The sequence below is a fragment of the Tenrec ecaudatus genome, chromosome 6 (genome assembly GCF_050624435.1).
Source record: "Tenrec ecaudatus isolate mTenEca1 chromosome 6, mTenEca1.hap1, whole genome shotgun sequence".
NCBI classification, from domain to species: Eukaryota; Metazoa; Chordata; class Mammalia; order Afrosoricida; family Tenrecidae; genus Tenrec; species Tenrec ecaudatus.
This window is the reverse complement of record NC_134535.1, coordinates 87,254,495-87,273,620: the sequence shown is the minus strand read 5'-3', so window position 1 is coordinate 87,273,620 and position 19,126 is coordinate 87,254,495. Positions and strand designations below refer to the sequence as shown.

The following is a 19,126-nucleotide window of genomic DNA, read 5'->3' as shown; positions in this document are numbered from 1 at the left end:
GATTAAGAGTATAGGGGTGGAGTCTAGCCTGTTAATATGGAGATAGTCGGTGAGACCTCTGTGTGGACATGGCCTTCTCCTGAGAATTCTGGGAAATCCAGTACTTCCTCCTTAGAGATGGGAGACACTTCTTTCTCTAACACTCCCTGGGTGACATAGCAGCTGACAAGACACAAGACACCCTGCCAGCGCTGAAATATTTCCAACGCCACTGGATCCACAAGACTTCCAACCCACTCACCTGTGATCTTCAACATTCGGCATCATTGCATGTGTTGTGTGAGTCTGAAGAGGACTTTATAGATTGGTATCAGACATATGGGCTAATATCGGACTTATGGACTTGATCTGGACTGGGCTGGGATTTTTCTCAATGTTCAATTGCTCTTGTATATAAATATCTTTCTTATACACATATGTGTGTCCATGAGTTTGTTCCTCTAGTCTACCCAGACTAACACAGTCACCTTACAAGGGACTCAAGGAAGAAGCACTGCTGAGGGCTGAGCTGTCCCTTCTCTCCTGCAGGGATTCACAGCAGAAATAGCTGCTCCTGTGTTTCATTTGTTCAAACTGGAAGCAGGGAGCACCCCTGCCACAGTTCTTGGTCTCCAGTAACTTTCAGGGACAGGAGAAAGCCATGGGCCCAACAGGAAGCAAGGAAGGTTTTGGAATTGGGGACTGAGTGGCCTGTCTTCCTTGTATTCAGTTTGGGGGTACCTGCATGAAACAGAATGATGTCTGGGGTCTTAACGGCTTGTATTCAGACAAGCAGCCTACCAAGCGAGGAGACAACTGATGCCCCGGGTGCCCTGATGCCCAGCTCATCTGGCCGCAGGATGGGTCTGCAGGGCATGAAGCCTTCCTCCAACATGGCATGTTAGGTCAGGACCGAGGCCGCGAGCCAAGGAGGCAGCGGAGACTGACCTCATAGAACCCGAGGGGCCGTCTGAGGACTGCGTGTTTCAAACCAGGTCTTCTAACAAGAATGGTGATGGCCTTAATAGCCACCCGCAATACATAGCACTCACAACGCCTCACACGCCGAGAACGTCGACTGTGCTCTTGCAATGATTCTCACGGCAACCCTCGGCCGGCACTTTAGCTATCTGGATTCTACCGATGAAGAAGCTGAGGCACAGAAAGGCGAGGAGGCACGTCCAGGAGCAGGGCATGGTGACTCGTGTAAGCAGCAGTGCCCCTGTCCAGAGTGCATCCTCATAAGCACCCCTGCCTCAATGCCTCCCCACCACGTCCCCACACCCCACAACCCCCCAACATCACACTTTCCCCAAAGTGCATTAACCCACAAATCACTTCATGGTGTCTGCCACCAGGCAGAGAGGTCTAGAGGCACACACTCATTAGGACGAAGGGGCATTCACAGTCATCTCATCCGATAGGACACATAGCACTAGAACTCCCACCCGCTCCTACCTAGGGGCTGCCTGTCTCTGCTTGAATGCCCTCGAAGTGCTGCTCAGCTCCCTCTCCCAAATCTGAGGCCCAGCCACTGGGACTTTGCAATGCAAGACGCCGCCGGCATAGACAAGACTAGACAGGAGGGTACTTGCATCTTCGAAGCCTGAAACAGAGAAAAGGTTGAACGTTCATCGTGCTTGGATCCACAATCACTGCTCATGGGAGCAGCAGGCAAGAGGCCACCCGATGCCTTCCTGGCCGCGAGGAAACCCTTGCCCAAGACCTCTTAGGAGTGTTGAGAAGTAAGGATGTGACTTTGAAGTCGCAGGTGCGTCTGACCCAAGCCATGGTGTTTTCACTTGGCTCCGAGGCGTGTGGAAGTGGGACACTGAGCCAGAAGACCAAAGGGCAATTGAAGCCTCGGAGCTTGGTGCTGGCAAAAAATATTGAAGGCACCCTCCGTGAACTGCCTAAAGAATGACCACATCCGTCTCGGAGGAGGGGTGTCCAGAATGCTCCTTACACTCGGTCTCATGTACTTTGAGCATGGTATCGGGACTGATCCATGCCGGGGAAAGGACATCATGCTCCATGGAGTTGGCAGGGCGGCAAAAAAGAGGAAGCCCCTCAGCCAGATGGTGGCTGCATCAGTGGGCTCAGACCTGGCAACCGCTGTGGAGCTGGTTCGATCAAGCAGGGCTTCGTGGGGTTCCGTCCTGTTGTGCGTCGAGGGTGGCTATGAGCAGGAAACAACGAGATTGAAGCAGATAGCATCTAACAACACTGGAAACTGCCTGGTGTTGTGCTCAGCTGCTTCTGTGTCAGCTCTGACTCAGCATGACCGTACGTTCTACAGAAGCGTCCGGCCTGATCCTGCATCAGCCTTACAGTCCTCGGCACATTCAAGTCCATGGACCTCTCACTGATCGCCTCCCGCCCCCTCCCTGGGCCCTCTATCCCACCAAGCAGGATGCTCCCCTCCAGCGGGTGACCCCTCTGACGGCAAGCCAGACCACAGAGTGGGTGGGGAAGGATGCCTAAGCCAAAGAGCAGGAGAGGAGAACACCAGCAGAGTGTCACCTCCATCTCCACCTCGAAAGGAGGAGAGGGTGCAGGCTCAGCCTCTGGCCAGGGGTGGGGGGGGTGGCGTTTGGAGGATGTGGGACCCAAGTGGGAGCGCAAGCTGTCCAGGCAAGGATCCAGGAGACATTCAGTTGTCAGGGACGTACTGTCACCACCACCCAAAAAATCCCAACTCATTGCATAGTTGATTCTGACTCATAGCTATGAATCCCAGCCAGTAAAGCCCTACTACTAGAGAGATCAAACGATGCATTTCAATCAGTAAATCTGCTGCACAAGACCTCTTTCGGGTGTTGAAAAGCAAGGATGTTACTTTGAGGACTGAGGGGCGCCTGACCCAAGCCGTGGTATTTTCAGTAGCCTCCTAAGTACGTGGAAGACGGACACCAGCTGAGGAAGACCAAAGGAGAATCAATGCATTCGAATGAAGGCACTGGAAAAGGCTATTGAAAGGGGCAACGAATGTACACATGTGCTTTACACAAGTGATGTATGGATGGACTGTGATAAGATTTGTATGAGTCCCTAATAAAACGTTTTAAAAAAGAAAGAAAGAAAGAAAGGACCACAGTCTGCCAAGAGAACAAACAAATCTATCTTGGAAGAAGTACAGCCAGAATGCTCCTCGGAGCCAAGGATGGCGAAACTTGACATGGTGGCTGTGTTAGTCTGGATAGACTAGAGAAACAAATTCATAGACACTCATACGTATGTAGGAGAGAGGTTTATATACAAGAACATTGAAGATTGAAAAATGTCCCAACCCAGTCCAGATCAAGTCCATAATCCGATATTAGTCCATATGTCTGAGATATCAATCTACAAAGTCCTCTTCAGACTCATGAAATACATGCAATGACATCGAATGCAGGAAGATCACAGGTCAGTAGGTAGAAAGTCTTTGGATCCAGTGGTGGTGGAAGCATCTCAGCACTGGCAGGGGTCTCCACGTGGCTCCTCCAGCTCCCAGGACACTGGGTCTATCAGCATAGTGCCATGTGTCTGGTCAGTAGAGCATCTCTCAGGGAGTGCGCAGAGAGAGACTCTCTCGTCTCCAAGGAGGAAATACCAGAGTTCCCAGAATTCTCAGGAGAAGGCCATGCCCACACAGAGGCATCATTGACTATGATCCGATTGACAGACTAGACTCCACCCATTCACTCTTAATCCTTTCAAGTCCCAAATAGACATCGGATTATGTAATACCACAGTGGTGGTAACCACGGGCTCCAATATAGGAACAATTGTGAGGCAGATAGAGGACAGGACAGTGTGTCATTCTGTGTACACAGGGGCACTGTGAGTCAGAACCAGCTCAATGGCACCTAACAACAGCAGCAACCATTGTGATGATTCCTATTCACAGTGACCCCAGAGGTCAGACGAGAACTGCCCCTTTTGGGTTTTTGAGACTGTAAATCTTTACAGGTGTAGAAAGCGACTGGCGGGTAGAAATATGAGTGGCAAAAAGTCCAGCCTCAGAGCAACGCAAGAAGCCCCCCACAGCATAGTACTGCAGACTGAGTGGTGCAGCCAGCAACGTATGGGATGGGAATTCCTAAAACAACGAGTTATTGAGCACTCCCTCTGCACGGTAGCAGTGGCTCAGTGGTACACTTTTCACCTTCCACGTGGGAGAACCAGGTTCAAATCCTGGCCAGTGCAGCTCCTGCACAGACAGGACTCCTACGTCAGTAGAGGCTGTGTGTTACCATGGCATTGAACAGGTTTCAACAGACATTCCAGACTAAGACTAGGAAGAAAGGCATTGAGAAATCAGCTCTTGCAAAACTTATGCATCACAATGGTCCCCCCCACCAACCCACTGTGGGGATGGCATAGGACTAGTCAGCATTGTGTTCTATTGGCATGGGGTCCCCGCGACATGGCACCTCTTTGACAGCTGCTATCAACAGCATGCTGTTGCTGAGGTGGCGGGATTCAGGTTCGGCTAGAAAACCGCTCTTAGGGACACATGGTTCCTGCTGGGCAAGAGGACACACAAGCCCCAGCCTTGGTTCACTGCGAGAAGCTGACGTCACTCTCCTCTGGGCTGCAGCAAGGGCCGGGCAGGACTGACAGGCTATGGAAGAGGCTGGTTGGGAGACCACTGCAGGGTACATGCCCAGCCAGTTTGTCCCACTGCTCTCCTGCCCTGAGAAACTGAGGCACACCTATAGCAGAGGTCCCCAGACTGGACGGGGACCTCTCAAGGGGAAGAGGGTTCTGGATCCTCATCCTCCATCCTTCTGTGGTCCAGGAGTGTCATCAAGACTACAGGATAGAGGCCGGGGACAGTCCCTCACACCCAATCACACAAGAGCCACCCTGTCAACGGCTCCTGCTTCCTGGAGATGGCCACAGAGTGGTTTGTGCTTGCTTGTTTGCTTATCTGTAGTCTGACGTTCCACACCTACGCCGTGAGGAGTATTCCTTCATCTGACAAGCTGACAGGCCCACTCATGCCAGGAATCCTAGGCCAAGTTTCAGGTTCTGCCGGCTCAGCCCAAGCCCTTTCTCTATCTGGACTGTGCTCCCCCAGCTCGGCAGTTGCCCGGTTCCCCCTCCTCATTCAGCCCCAGGGAAAATCCAGCCCTCCACGAAGCCTCACCCCGTGCCTCCTGCCTCTGAACACATGTCTCAGTGCTTGTCCTGTGTGCCCTTGACACATCCCAGCCACCTTGTGATCGAGCTGTCACTGCCAGCGTGATGCGCGTTAACGCATACGCTGCTAACTTTTCACCCGCACCTGCTGCCCGATGAGTCCCCTCTAGTGTCTTCTTCTGCCATTAAATGATGGTGAGGGACCTGTCAGCGTGTACCTGGCCCAGGGATGAAGTCATGCTTGGATGAATGAGCAAACTAATTGACCTTCCAGTAACTCTTGATCTAAAGGGCTTGCGTGAAGACGGGTTAAGCACACAAAGGGGAGCAAGCAGGTCCCCCGTGAACAGACAACCTGATAGGCAAGGTAAGCACAGGTGCAGGCAAGCAAGGTAACCAGCAGGGAACAATTTCCTGCTGCCTGTTTCTTCAATCCCCAGAATCCCACGGCCATTGAGTGGCTTCTGACTCACAGCGGCCCTGGATCGGGTTTCTGAGACAGTCAACCACGAGACTCTTTACCCCCATGGAGTGGCTGGTGGGTTTGAACTGCCAGTCTTGCTGGTAGCAGTCCAATGCCTGTTTCCTACTTGGGCCAAAGTCAGACATGAAACAGATTTGGCTGCGAGGCCACACATGTGCCGCTGCTCTCATTTCCGTCGACCATGACTGAATCCTTTTGGACTGGGCTGACACCTGTCTCTGGCCCCCATGACCTTGGGAGAGTGTCTAAATGGCAGACAGAAAAAGGAGACCCAAACACACCGTGGCTGAGCCCATGCTGACTCATAGCGAGCCAACAGGACAGAGTACCTTGCCCCTGTAGGTTTCCCGAGGCTGTCCCTCTTTATGGCAGGGGTTCTCCACCTTCCTCAGGCCGCGACCCTTTCAGACAGCTCCTCATGTGGTGGGGACCGCCCAACCACACATTGTTTTCATTACTACTTCATAACTGCAATTTTGCTACTGTTTTGAATCAGGTGACCCCTGGGAAAGAGTTGTTTGAAACCCCAAAGGGGTCGCGACCCAAAAGTTGAGAACCACTGCTTTATGGGAATAGAAAACCTGTCTTTCTCCAACAGAAATAGCTCGTGATTTCGAACCGCTGACCTTGCAGTTAGCAGCCCCATGCATAACGCACTACATCACCTAGTAAGACAGGCAGACAGAGATAAGGTGGCTCCGGAAGGGAGGGAGGGAGCAATCAAGGGTGAGAGCGTAGCATTAGGCAGCTGGCCGGCCTCTCGCCCCAGGTGTGTTGGCACAGCCTCACAAAGCCACGGCAGGACTGGTAGGAGCAGTTCTGGGCCAGTCATCTGAATATCCACAACTTGTCGAAATCATAGTAATTACTGCACTGTAGAAGTGGACTGATGCGCAGTCTTCCCCTTTCTCATTCACGTGTCATTGACTCAACTAATCGTAATTCAGAGTCGTGTGTGTGTGTGTGTGACTGCACTAAGCGATGTGGGCATGAAGGTGAGAAGCTTAATGTCTGAATAAAGTACCTAAAGCTACATGGGGGTGGGGGTGGGGGTGGACAGAACACAGTGGTGGAGACCACTGACCTCAAAGCCAGACTGCCTAGTTCCAATCCCAGTCCTGCCCCTCACCCACCCCAGGGAGGTTGCCTGTCTTGGTTAGCTAGTTCGGCTACAACAGAAAGACCCAAGTGGGGGGCTTTGAAGAACAGAGGTTTACTTGCTCACAGTTCAGGAGGCTGAGTCTGATCTCAGCACTCGGACTCTAGCGTTCTCCGTGTGTCCCGGTCCCTCGGTGGTCTCCACGTGCATCTGCCTATTGTGCCTGCGTATCCCTCTTTCCAGTTTGTTTCATTCTATTAAATGGTTGCCTCTGATTGGGAGAGTGTGAATTAATTTTTTAATATGCAGGAACTTTCAAAAATTCCTGGGAAGATGGAATGAAAAGGGACTGGAGCTAGCTCTCCTTCGTGGCTTCCCACCGGACAAGCTGAAGCTTCCACAGTGAACATGCATCCATATTCTGATAAGTGGCAAGTAGGTGGCACGAGAGAGCAGGCCGTGGAGGACATGGAGGCAAGGGTTAAACTCTGAGGAGCCAGACACAGAGGGCCAGGCGCTACCTGGGTGTCAGGCAGGTTCTCAAAGCTCAGGCCCGTCCATGGGGGAAGAATCGGGACCAAAGTGTGCATGCTCCCAGAAGCGAAAGCTGGACTTGAAATAGGAGTTTTCCCACAGAGCTAGAAGGGCCTTCTTGGGTCTTGGAGGGTCCCGGAACAGACTGGGCTACATCTCTCATATGGTGGTTCTAAGGCAGGTGGGGGTAGTGACATTAGATGAAATGATTTCCCTTAAGTTACTGCAGTCCCCCCAGGCCTCATCCATGACTGATGGCAACACTGGGCACTGGCCAAGCTGCCTGTGTTCAATATCCTGCTGACCCTGGGCGCGCATGGTTACACATGGGGCTTCTAAATGTAAGGTCTGCAGGTTCCAGCTGGTCCACGGGGAAAAGACGGGGCTTCCTACTCCCGCAGAGAGTTACTGTCTCAGAACCTCACAGCAGGGAGGGGCGGGGCAGGGGGTGGTATGCAGTTCTACCCTGTCCTATAGGGTCCCCATGAATCCGAATCAACTCATTGGCAGTGAGTTTGGCTTCAGTTTGCTGCTCACCCATATAGGGTGAGCCCTGACCTCTGGGACAGAGCAGTTCACTGCCTCTTGTATTTTTCCCCCTTTGGGCTTCTGCACGTGGGAGGAAGAGGAGGCATCCTGTTCCCGTAACGTTTCAGTCTCGGAAACCCACAGGGGCAACTGGACCCTGTCCTTTCCTCTCGGGCCTCTCTGAGAGGGAATTGACTAGGTGGCAGTGAGCTTGCGCTTGGCCTCTCATTCAGAACTTGAGGATCACACAAGGCATTGACAGGGAGTGGAGGAAGTGGGAGACGTGGGTTCTCTGGCAGTTAGCCCGATCCCCAGAGACCCTGAGCATGACCACAGCTTCGCATGGGGCTGGCTGGCGTGGATGAAGTCCTGGATCTGAAGGGCGCTCCACCATCTGTGTGTTCTCTTGGAAGACGCGCTGCCCTCCCTAGTGAGGGATTCCTTCATCTTGCTCTGCTCCTTCGCAGAGCTGACTTGCAGTCCTCGGGGACTGCAGTCCTGGGTGCTCTAGTGTGCAGCCAGGCTAAAGGGGTCCAGGTCACCTTCCACCGGGTGGTAGTCCCCAAGGACGTCTCTCAGGCAGCCGATTCCCAATGACTTTTTGGTTCCCCAGTAACACTCCTGGATGGCAGTGAACGTGACCTCACAGGGCAGCCACAGAGGGTCATAGAGGTCTGTGGTGCCGCTGCACTTGATGTGGAAGTGGACCGGCGGAAGCACTTGCCTTGGGCACGGGAGCGCTGGCCCCGGAAGGACCTGCACAGAGCACAGAAAGTGGCATGGAACCTTCGGAGAAGTTGGTCAGGTGCCGGTTGGTGGTGTTCCTGTCTGAAAAGTCCTCCTACCAGCAGGGAGATTACAGGTGATGACAGGTGCACCCCTGCTTCTTGAGCTCACTCAAACCTGGGGGACCCCGCTGAGCTCGAGGCTGGCTGAGTCCCGGCGTCGTCCTCCCCATAGGAGATGTTCCTGACGGAGGGCTGGTGGTGGTGCTCCTTCGGGCCACCTGGGCCTCCGCTGCCCATCATGGTGGGCTTCCTGGGCAGGTCTCCATAGTGGAAAGGTGATGCGATCCAGGACTCCAAGAGTACGTACGATGCCCTCAGCAAGGCTTGATGACCAGCACAAAGACCAGGGCAACGCCACTTCCTCATCTTGAAGCACAGAACCAGCCCCCGCCCTCAATCCCTTCTGTCCTCACTTGGAGAAGAACATGCGAGTTCACCTGCTTCCTGTCCACGCAGAATCTCCTCTGCTCCTTCGCACGCTGGGCGCGCCTGGCGGCTAGGATGGGGGCCTGCTTGGCAGACAAGTCACTGTGTGTGCACCTTATCCACACACACCTGTGGGAAGCAAATCGCACACCCTCATGTTAAAACCCTGACGGCTGGCTTAGCGGGCCCTGGACGAGCCCCTAAGTCCCGAGGTTAAGGAAAGTTGTGGGTGTCTTGTGGTTCCATCCAGCGGTCGGAGGGTACAAGCAACAGAAATGAATGGGAAATTAAGTAGCAGCCAGAGCACAGGAGATGAGGAAGCATCTTTTCTGGTTTGGCTCAGACAGCAGAGGCTCAAGACTCCTATGGTCCTATTCCAGCCACATCAGTGGAAACCAGCGGAGGGAGTTGCAAGATCAGGAACTGTGTTTGCCTGCCAGATTTTGCCCACAGCACAAAAGAAAGGGAAAGAAGGATCACTGGGGGACACGATGCACACACACACACACACACACACACACACACACACACACACACACACCCTGCACACATCCCATCCACAGAGCTGCCCAGGAAGACGTCTTCTCTTACATCCCAGCTGCCTTTGAAATTTTCAAACCTCAGAGGGTGGATTTGGAGGCCATGCTGAGGGAAACTTTGAGGGAGGTTCTGTCCCCTGCTTGGATGGCTCCCTGCTTGTGGGCTGGCAGTTCAGTGTCAATGGTTGGTTGGTTGGTTTGAATGTCTCAAAGGAGATTAGGTCTAAACCACATCCTGCAGCCATCTCACCTCATTAACATAGCAAAGAAAACCCAAATCTGATTATATCCTCGGGGTAGGGTTTAGGGTTCCAGCACATATTTTGTGGGGACACAATCCAATCCTTCATGTTGGTTGCCTCTGCCTCAGTGTCCCCCGTCACTGGCAAATGGAGGCAGTGAGCGGATCTCTACCCGAGGGCTGTTGGGATGACTGAAGGAGGGGGCACTTGCTCGTCTCTAGAACTGAGCCTGCCCGTGTCAGATCCATGCCTGGTTTGGGTTGTAGGTGCCACAGAGCGTCTAATTTAGAAAGGACGGTGGGACAAGGCTGCCCTGCAAACACAGCATTGTAAAGAGACAGGCAGCAGGAGGAGGTGCCAGCTTTTCTATCCCGAATCTCCACAGGATGACGTTCCTGCGATACATGGACAGGTAACTCTACCTTTGTGAAATGCATGCTCGCAGCGTTTTTGCGTCTTGGGGGCACCCCTTCAGTGACCCACTTTCTAGCTCACCTGGTTTGGTCGACAAAGGTGGTACCCTATTTTCTAGAGGGTGGCTTACAACCAGGAACTGCAACTTGCTCCCTGGGAAGCTCCCTTAAGAATTTCTTTTGGGAAAGCAAATCCATGTCTCTGGCTTCTGGAGTTGAGTACCCTATAGGTGAGATTCCCAGCAGCTGCCTGGAGCAGAACCCTAGATCCAAGCAGGGTCAGCAAAGGCTGGGCTCCTCTGAGAGTTTGGCCTGGCCGTGCAGGCTGCCCTGCTGCTCAAGGCCGGCTCTCCAGGTCCCCGTCCACCTCCCCCTCTCTCTGACCCCAACCCTACACTGCTCTCACTGCCTAGACAACGCTCTCAGCTGCGGCCTCGGCAAAGGTTATGAACACGCCCATTCTGCCATTGCTCCGTTTCTTATTTTCCCGTGTCCACTTCAAATGACTGTTACCAGGATTAATCACAATCTTTCCCAGCAGAACATCCCGCCTTGTATCTCCCTGTATAACTCAGGGCTCCCAGGGTCCAGAAGGGAAGGCTGCCAGGCACGCAGGCAGGCTGCAGGGGGCGATGGGTAGAGGCAAGGAAATCGAGGAACTTTCTACGAAGAGGCAGAACTTGCCCCGACACGTTCCTCTGGTGGGCAGCGCTAGCCAGAGCCCTCCCTGGGACAACGCTGTGAGGGGTCGGTAGACTCACTGATCAGAAGCATCTGCCCTTTCATCTTAAGGCCCCCCGGGCTGCTCAAGTCAAACGGTAAGAGTGGGAAACATCTCCCAACACGTCTAGGCCAAGCTCCTGGTTCTGCATGAGGAAGCTGAGGCCCACGGCCTTGCCTTGGTTACTCGGCTGCTGAGAGCCTCCTCCGCTCCCTCCCGCTGCCTGTCCGAGGGAGGGCCGAGAACTCAGGGTTACAGGAAACTTTCGGGAATCTGAAGTAAGCTCAAGATGCCTACTGTCGAGACCCCAGGGTAAAGCCACCCTCTTCCCACTCTTCTGCACACGAGGGAGCCCACACACACACCAGGAAGGCACTGTCCTCCCCCCCGCAGCTCAGAAGCCACTCTCAGTCAGCTCTGGCTCATGGCGACCCCACACACCGCTGAGGAAAACACTGCCCTGCCCTGCACCCTCGTCATGTTCTCTGGCATGCATGTGGCTGTCCCTGCAGCCGCTCCCAAGTGCCTCCCAACCTCCAAAGAACACCTCCCTGCCATCGAGTGAGGCGAGGCTGACTCACAGGGACCCGCTAAGCCAGAGCAGGACTGCCTCGTCCTTCTCCTGAGGAGCAGCTAGTGATGTCAGACTGCTGACCTTGTGGTTAGCAGCCCAATTTGAAGGCACTGCTCAACATCTTCCAGCGTTGCTGTTTCAGGCCATATCCTGCTAGGATCCATAGCAGTTTCCTCGAGCTACTTTCAGAAGTCGATCTCCAGGCCTTGCTTCCTAGGCTGTTCCAGTCTGGAAGCTCTGCTGAAGCCTGCCACCGTGGGCGACCCTGTTGGTATTTGACATACAGGTGGCCTAGCTCTGGCCCTACAGCAAAATGCAAGCCACCATTGTGTGACAGACCAGTGGTAACCTTAGATAGCTCTAAAAGCCCCAAACTCATACCCCAGATGGAAACTGAGTGTTCCCCAGGGGCCCCAAACTTGGCTGTCACAATAATGCTCCCGCATCCTGCCAGTGCAGGGTCCATGCTGGCCTGAGCCTGCACGCACGCGCGCGCGCACACACACACGTCCCTCCTCTCACAGCGCAGGAAGAAGCTCAGGGTTCTACCACCAGAGTCTGTCTGTCTGTCTCCTTCTACACAGCCAAGGCCCTGCTGCTCTGGGCCCTCTCCCATTCCAGGAGGAGGCAGCTGGGAGGTGACAGGGCAGTCCCAGGAAGGAAGTCTGTCCCCAGGAAGACCAGGCAAACCCTGAGGGAGGACCCCAGCCGTGATCCCCACCCCACTCCCCGTGGCTGCCGCCACTTCACTGGGCTGCTCTGGGCCCTCAGTCTGAAAGGCAGGCAAGGGTAGAAGCTGACCTGGCCTGGCCCCTGCCAAGACACCTGCAGGCGGCGGGTCCAGAGAGAAGCCAGCCCTGGCAGTCCTGACTCATCAAGGCTCGGGCGACACCGCATGCTTGCTCAGCCCTGGAAGCTTCCGTGTCCGGGGATCCTCCACCACTACCCCCAGGCCAGGGAACTGGTTCCGTCAGCGCTGGCCTCAGACTCCACCTCAGCCCAGGGCTTCTCAGGAGTGAAGGCGCCATGAGTGCTGGGTGGGTGACACAGGACTGTGGCCACCTTTGCCTCGGAAGAAGCTTCTGGTGAACGTGTGTCACTAGGAGCCACAGGGAGAGTGTCTCCCATCCTACAGATGGAGAATTGAAGGCAGAGGACGATCCATTGAAGGGCAGACCCAGTTAGGATCCCGGAGTACGCCCCTTTCGTTCTGCCTCCGACACCAGCCTACCTCGTGTGAGTGTGTGTGTGTGTGTGCGCGCACATGTGTGTGTCCATGGCCAGGTGGACAGGAGGTCTGGCAGCATCGAGATGGGGGCAGGAGGTGTTGTCTGGGCTGCTGAGCAGGTGCAGGGGTACACTCAGCCACCTCAGCTTCCTCTGGTATGGGTTCGCTTCCTCCAGGTGCCCTCCAGGCCTGTTGCCTCAGCTCCCATGCCATGGTCATCCCATGGCCACCAGGTCTGCCCTCTCCTGGGCCACAGAGAGGACAAGAGGACAGAGACCTTGCCTGGCGGGTGCATGAGCTCTGTGGGTCCCCGCGGCTGAGGGATGGTCTCTTGGGAATGAGGACCACAAGGAGCGAAGGGGCGTGCTGGGAGGCTCCGGGCCCTGGATGATTAACCCTGGTCGCCTGGGAGGCTGCAGGGTAGGCCCAGTCGCAAGGGCCAGTCCCCAGTTTCTGAGGTCCTCCTGGCATGTGGGTGCAGGTGCTGAGGGCGGGAGGCCTCTGGGAAAGGGACATCTCTCCCCAGAAGCCTCTGCTGCCCGGCGTTCTCTGTCGCTGGCCATCCTCAGAGGCCTATGCGGAACACAAGTCACCTCCAGCAGGCCAAGACCCGAGGGGAACAAGCACTGAGGTCCATGGGGGGAAGGGGGAAGGGACCCACTAGAGGGAGGGGGTGCCCTGAGCGGCTGTGACAGAGGCCCCGGGTTCCAGCAGGTGCTGTAACCAGGCCCCCGGAGGCCCAGCTGGGAGCCATCCACCGCCTTGGCATGCTGCCCAGTTTCACAGACCACCCATGGCGGGAGGACTGCTCCGTCAGCCTCCCTCTGTGGCCCATGAGCCTGGGCCTCCTCCCCAGCAGCGGCGGCCAGGTCCCAGCCTTGCCTCCCAGACCCTGCACAGTGCTGGCCCAGAACACACAGCCTGCTGTTCATCTGCAGCATCAATAAAGCGCCTCAGAGGGACCTCCCTGTCTCCCCACCCCCGTCTGCAGCCCCACTCGCCCCCAATGTGCATCTCATGGGGCCCGCCCCGCACATGCCCCACATATGCAGGCTCTCCGTCCACCACAAAGCCACGGGGCACAGCCTCTGGGAAAAACCTGATGTGGAGAGTTCTCTATTGAACGCCAAGTCCCAGCAGCTGCTCTGCTCTCCCACCCACTCCCAGGGCCTCGCTGCCCCCCATTCCTTGGCTTTGGGCCCCAGCTCAGTTCTGTGCTGAGGTCCTCCTTGGCCACCAGTCATCACAGGGGACAGATGCCTTGATGCTGCCCACTCCAGGGCCTCACGTCTACTCCAGGGACAGCCCTGTCCAGCTGGGGCCAGCCTGGGGCCCCTTGGCCCAGCTGCCCGGCTTGCCCGGAGGGGAGTGCCTGCTCCAGTCCCAGCCCCATCACGGCTCCAGCTCCCGGGAGAGGCGGGAGAGTTCCCGCTGGTTGTCGATGACCTTCAGCTGCTGGACATAAGCCAAGGCGCTGGCTGGGCTCCGGCTGTTCACAGACTGCTCCGAGCCTGGAGTGAGGTGGGGAGAGGGGTTGGGGGATGGTCAAGGAGGTGGCCATGCCACTTTGGGGGACATATGTCCCCCCGCACCACCAAGGAGCAGGATTAGCTCTCCTGCCCTCTGTCTACTCCCCACCTCATTCCAAGAGGAGTGGGGGGAGGCACCTCTGGCCCCTGCCTCATGGCCATCAGCCTGGGGAGCCAGCGGAGGTCAGACATGGCCCCAAACCACTTCCTCAGCTTCTGATAAAGCTAGTTAACAAAATCAAACCACTGCATCCAGCATCGAGAAGGTGGTTACCTTGGGGGCGGGGTGAGCAGGGGGACAGGAGAGGGGGAGCAACACCTGCCCTCATGGGGAGAGCAAGATATAAGCTATGGCCAGTGCTCTCGGCCTTGGGTTGGGGGGTTGGCTCATGCCCTTGTTTCCAGGTGCCTGTCAAAGAGATTCCAGTTGACTGTGAGCCTCCCTATGTGACAAAGCAGCGCTGCCCCTCGGCTTTCTAGGCTGCCATCCTGCAAGGCCTGGGGAGCAGGGAGGAGGTGAGCGGGGTTCAAACCGCCAACCTTTGGCTCATAGCTGAGCACCTAACTATTGTGCCAGCAAGGCTCTTGGTAGGTTCATGGTAGGTTCATTACAGTATCAGACTATACTTTAACAAATATGTACAGATAATACACATGCACACTTATGTACCTACCAGGCAGTGTTTTCTTCTGCTGCACATAGGGTTTCTACCAGTCAAAACCAAATCAATGGCACCTAACAATAACATATATGTGCACACACACGTATGCCTATACATATACACACATATACACGTGTATACATATATGCGTATGTATACGAGAGGGTACCCCTCCAAAGATGGAATAATATTTTCAAAGCTATGTATTAATTTTTTTAACAAAACAACCTTATCACCTTCAAAGTGCTCTCCATTACACTTATGTGGCAGTTACATCATCTCCTGTCAACTTGAGCGAAGGGGTGGAGTCTAGCCTATCAATCTGGTCACAGCTTGATGACCTCATTTGGAGGTGTGATGGAGATAAGCAGCTCACTGGAGGCCAGACCCACTCTCTCTGCCTTCCCTTTCCTGCTGTTGAGACACTCAGAGAGCTGGAGGAGACACGTGGAGACCCACACCAGTATTGAGATGCTTCCACTGCCACTGGATCCACAAGACCTTCTACCCGCTGGCCTGTGACCTTCCATTGCATGTACTGCCTAAGTCTAAAGAAGAATTTATGGACTCGTCTTGGACTTATGGGATAATATTAGACTTATGGACTTGATCTGGACTAGGTTGGGATGCTTTCTTAATATATACAATTGCTTTTTGACATAAAGTTCTCTCTTACATACATATCAGTCTCCCTGGACTTGTTTCCCTAGTCTACCCAGACTAACACATTATGGCACCAGCAGTGGGGTCCTAGAGAAACAGATCATAAAGATGGAGAGTGGACACTTGTTTGACCTCTGCCTCCTATAGTGTTTCTTCTTTGGCTAGCCAGAGGTCAGATATGGCCATGCAGTTTACTGGGTTGGTTTCTGGAAAGAATATGCGAAGTTAAAGTTTGGATTCTTTTCTTTGGTTATTCCTGTTTGAAATGGAGAAAATGAAGGTGATTCATGTGTACTTAGGGGGCGAAATCACCCCATGAATTTCTGAGACCATGCCACTTAGTGAAAATGGCTAATAGAAGGTCAGAATGGCTGACAGAAAGGCTGGCCCTGGCTTGATTCAGCCAGAGGCCTAAGGCTATATTTTGTATCAATGGAATAATTTAGATAAGGATTCAACTTGACTGTTTTCAAATTAAGTTTAGGATCTTGCTGTACTAGGTTCATACTGGTTTCTTCTGCTTATTGTTATTGATATAATGACTGATAGAAATGATTATTGGGGAGTATGTGAAAATAGAGAGCTTGTAAGCCCACTTGCCTTCAAAGATTAATTTGAATTTTTAAGTGGGTTAGGACAGGTCTGCAAAGAAGGCTCTGAAAAGCTAAGCCCCACCCAGTCTGCTTCTGGATGCGGACTTCACAAGGTTCCAACTGGAAAGAAAATCCTTCACATCAAAGAATATGATTGTCTCCTCAGGGCACTGGGTTGATGCAAGTGGGCAGTACAGAAATTGAATACCCCAAATTGAGAGGATAAAGGCATGAAGTGGCTGTCTTACAAACCTTCATAGGTGGGGGAACATATTCATAGGATCATACAATTATGGTGTAGGTGTTCACTTAACTACAACTGTTAGGCATAGAATATTTTTGTTTTGTTCGTTTAATGCATTTTAGTTTTCTCCTATTAGGTACTGAAATGATTTTTTGTTTTGTTTAAAAATTATATATGGTTAAAGATTTGAGTAAAAGTGTCAGGTTGACAAGGGGTGGTCTGTGGCAATTACATAATCTCCTGTCAACTTGAGTGAAGGGGTGGATTCTAGCCTGTCAATCACATCATAGCCAATGAGACCTCTGTGTGGGCCTGGCCTTCTCCTGAGGATTCAGGGACCTGTCTTCCTCCCTGGATGTGGGACACATTCTCTGCTTCACATTCCTGTTGACAAGCCACATGGAGACACACTAATGGAGCCAGAGCCCAGGGGATTAAGGAGCCACGTGGAGACCCACGCCAGCCCTGAGACACTTCCCCCGCCACTGGATCCACAAGACTTTCCACCCACTGGCTTGTGATCTTCCTGCATTGGGCCTTATTGTATGACTGCATGAGTCTCAAGAGTAATTTATAGACTAGTATCAGACACATGGACTAATATTGGACCTATGGACTTGATCGGAACTGGGCTGGGATGTTTCTTAATATATAACTGCTCTTTGTTAGAAACTTCTTTCTTACACATATATTAGTGTCAATAAATTTGTTTCTCTGGGCTACTTGGACTAACACAACTTAATAGGTTTGTCAAATCTGTGATTCCATTCTTGGAAACATTTTTCACACTCATCTGTTTGGATGGCTGACAGCCCCTCCCTCGTTTTCTTCTTCACCTACTCTATGTTGTCAAATCGCTGTCCTTTCATTTTCCTCTGGATTTGAGGAAGCAAAAAGAAGTCGTGCAGAGCAAGGCCAGGTGAGTAAGGTACGTGGGGCAAGAGAGGTATGCTGTTTTTTGCCAAAAACTGGCACACTGAGATGGATGTGTGAGCAGGTGCGTTGTCATGGTGGCAAAGCCTGTGTGTCACAAATCAGGCTTTTTCTGTCACACACTGTTACACAATCTCTTCAGAGCCTCTAAATAGAAAGCTTGGTTAACAGTCTGACCTGGTGGAACAAACTCCAAATGCACTACAGGTCAGCATTTTTGTCCATTTTGAAAGTTGACAGACATCCAGAATGGAGTTTGTCATCAATCAACATTTCACTTTTTTTAAACGAGAGAAACACTCATACATTTGAAGTTTTCCCATAGCGCTGTCCTCGTAAGCTGTGTTCAACATCACAACAGTTTCTGCAGCACTTTTCCCGAGTAGGAAACAAAATTTCACAACTTCACGCTGTTCTCTTAACCCACTCATCACAAAAAATGAGTTTTGAGCATAATTGCTTTTACAAAAAAATTCACTGTGACCAAAGAGAACCTTCCCAGGCAACGCCACTGGGTGCCCTAACTCAGAGCGAGTAGCTGGATGCTCTCCTAGCAAGAAAAATGTGCACAATGAAAGCTCCACCCAATAGAGCCTTTTCTCCATTTTGGGGGGTACCCCCTCGAATACACACATGTGAGTGGCTTGAAAAAGTTCATGGGAAACAATGGGACCGAAAGATCATGGAATTTTTCCAAGGACTTTCCGAAGCCTTCTCATAATATAAAGTGTCAACCATGGGGAAAATAAAAGAAGGGGGTCAACCATGGTATAATCAGGAGAGCCCTGGATTACAGTTAGTGGGCACATAACTAAGATCCAATCAAAACAGATGTGGTTTGGGAGGGAGGGCTCGGGTTTCCGCTCCATCACCAACTGACTGTGCGGCTTTCAGCAAGTTCCTTAAAGGTTCAAGACTCTGGCCTCATCTTTCTTCCAGCGTCCTCTAACCTCATCACCGCCCTCCTGGCCATGCTGGGACATGTTCTCAGCGTCCAGTGCACAACGTGCCTGGCCCACTGAGAGCCGTGGGGCAACACGGCCAGCACCCACGGCTGCCCCCCTACTTACATGTGGAGACCCTCACGGCCTGGCTGTCCTCGTGCAGCTGGGACGCGCGGCTCCTGAGCGGTGAGAGAGGCACTGGGTGGAAGAGGAGAACACACAAGGGATGAAGCCTCAGAGAAAGCCCGCCTGGGGCAGAGAAGGGCCTCCCCTGGGCCATGCACCCAGCCCCCAGGCTGCTGAGGGGCTGGAGGACAAGAGCTCCCGCCCGCTGACCACGCTTCCAGCTCGCCCAGCCTCACCGTTGCCGTGGCTCCGACAGTGGTGCAGTAGCCGCACGGCTCTGGCCATCATCCGCTGTGGGCAACACCAGGCTGTGAGACGCAGCCAGAGGAGCAGGACCCTGACCAGCCCTGGCGGGGCGGCTGGGGCTCCCCACTCCCTGTGACGGGGCCCTCCCAGGGACCGCTGTGGTTAGGTGCTGCTGAGTGCACCAGCGCCCGTCCTTCCATAGCCGTTACAGAGACAGGCCGCCAGGCTTTCCCTCCCACAGAGCGGCCAGCAGGCTGGGACCTCCGGCCTCTCACTTAGCAGCCACGTGCTTACCCACTGTGGGAGCGAGGAGCTGTCAGAGATGGGCTGTGCCCGCTCTGCCCGGCAAACCCAGAGGTCCTGTGGGAGCCGAGCGGAGGAAGGAAGGGGCTCCCTCGAGACCCTGCTCATCCCAGCCCCCCTCCAGAGACCCCTCTGAAGAAGGCTGGGTTACTTCCCAAGGAGGCGTAGCTACCGCGTTACGAACACATTCGGGTCACC

At 53.6% G+C, this 19,126-nt stretch overlaps 1 protein-coding gene across 1 annotated transcript in view; it reads right to left on the bottom strand.

Moving 5' to 3' along the window:
• Positions 1 to 13,780: 13,780 nt before the first annotated feature.
• The window catches only part of RAPGEF3 (Rap guanine nucleotide exchange factor 3), a 29,083-nt gene continuing 23,737 nt past the window's right edge, over positions 13,781 to 19,126 (bottom strand). Inside the window, exons 26-28 of the mRNA XM_075551827.1 lie at positions 18,616 to 18,670; positions 18,380 to 18,451; positions 13,781 to 14,196 (exon numbers count right to left, since the gene is read on the bottom strand). Coding sequence (XP_075407942.1) covers positions 14,078 to 14,196; positions 18,380 to 18,451; positions 18,616 to 18,670 — 246 coding nt within the window. The 3' untranslated portion in view covers positions 13,781 to 14,077. The remainder of the gene's footprint in view (positions 14,197 to 18,379; positions 18,452 to 18,615; positions 18,671 to 19,126) is intronic.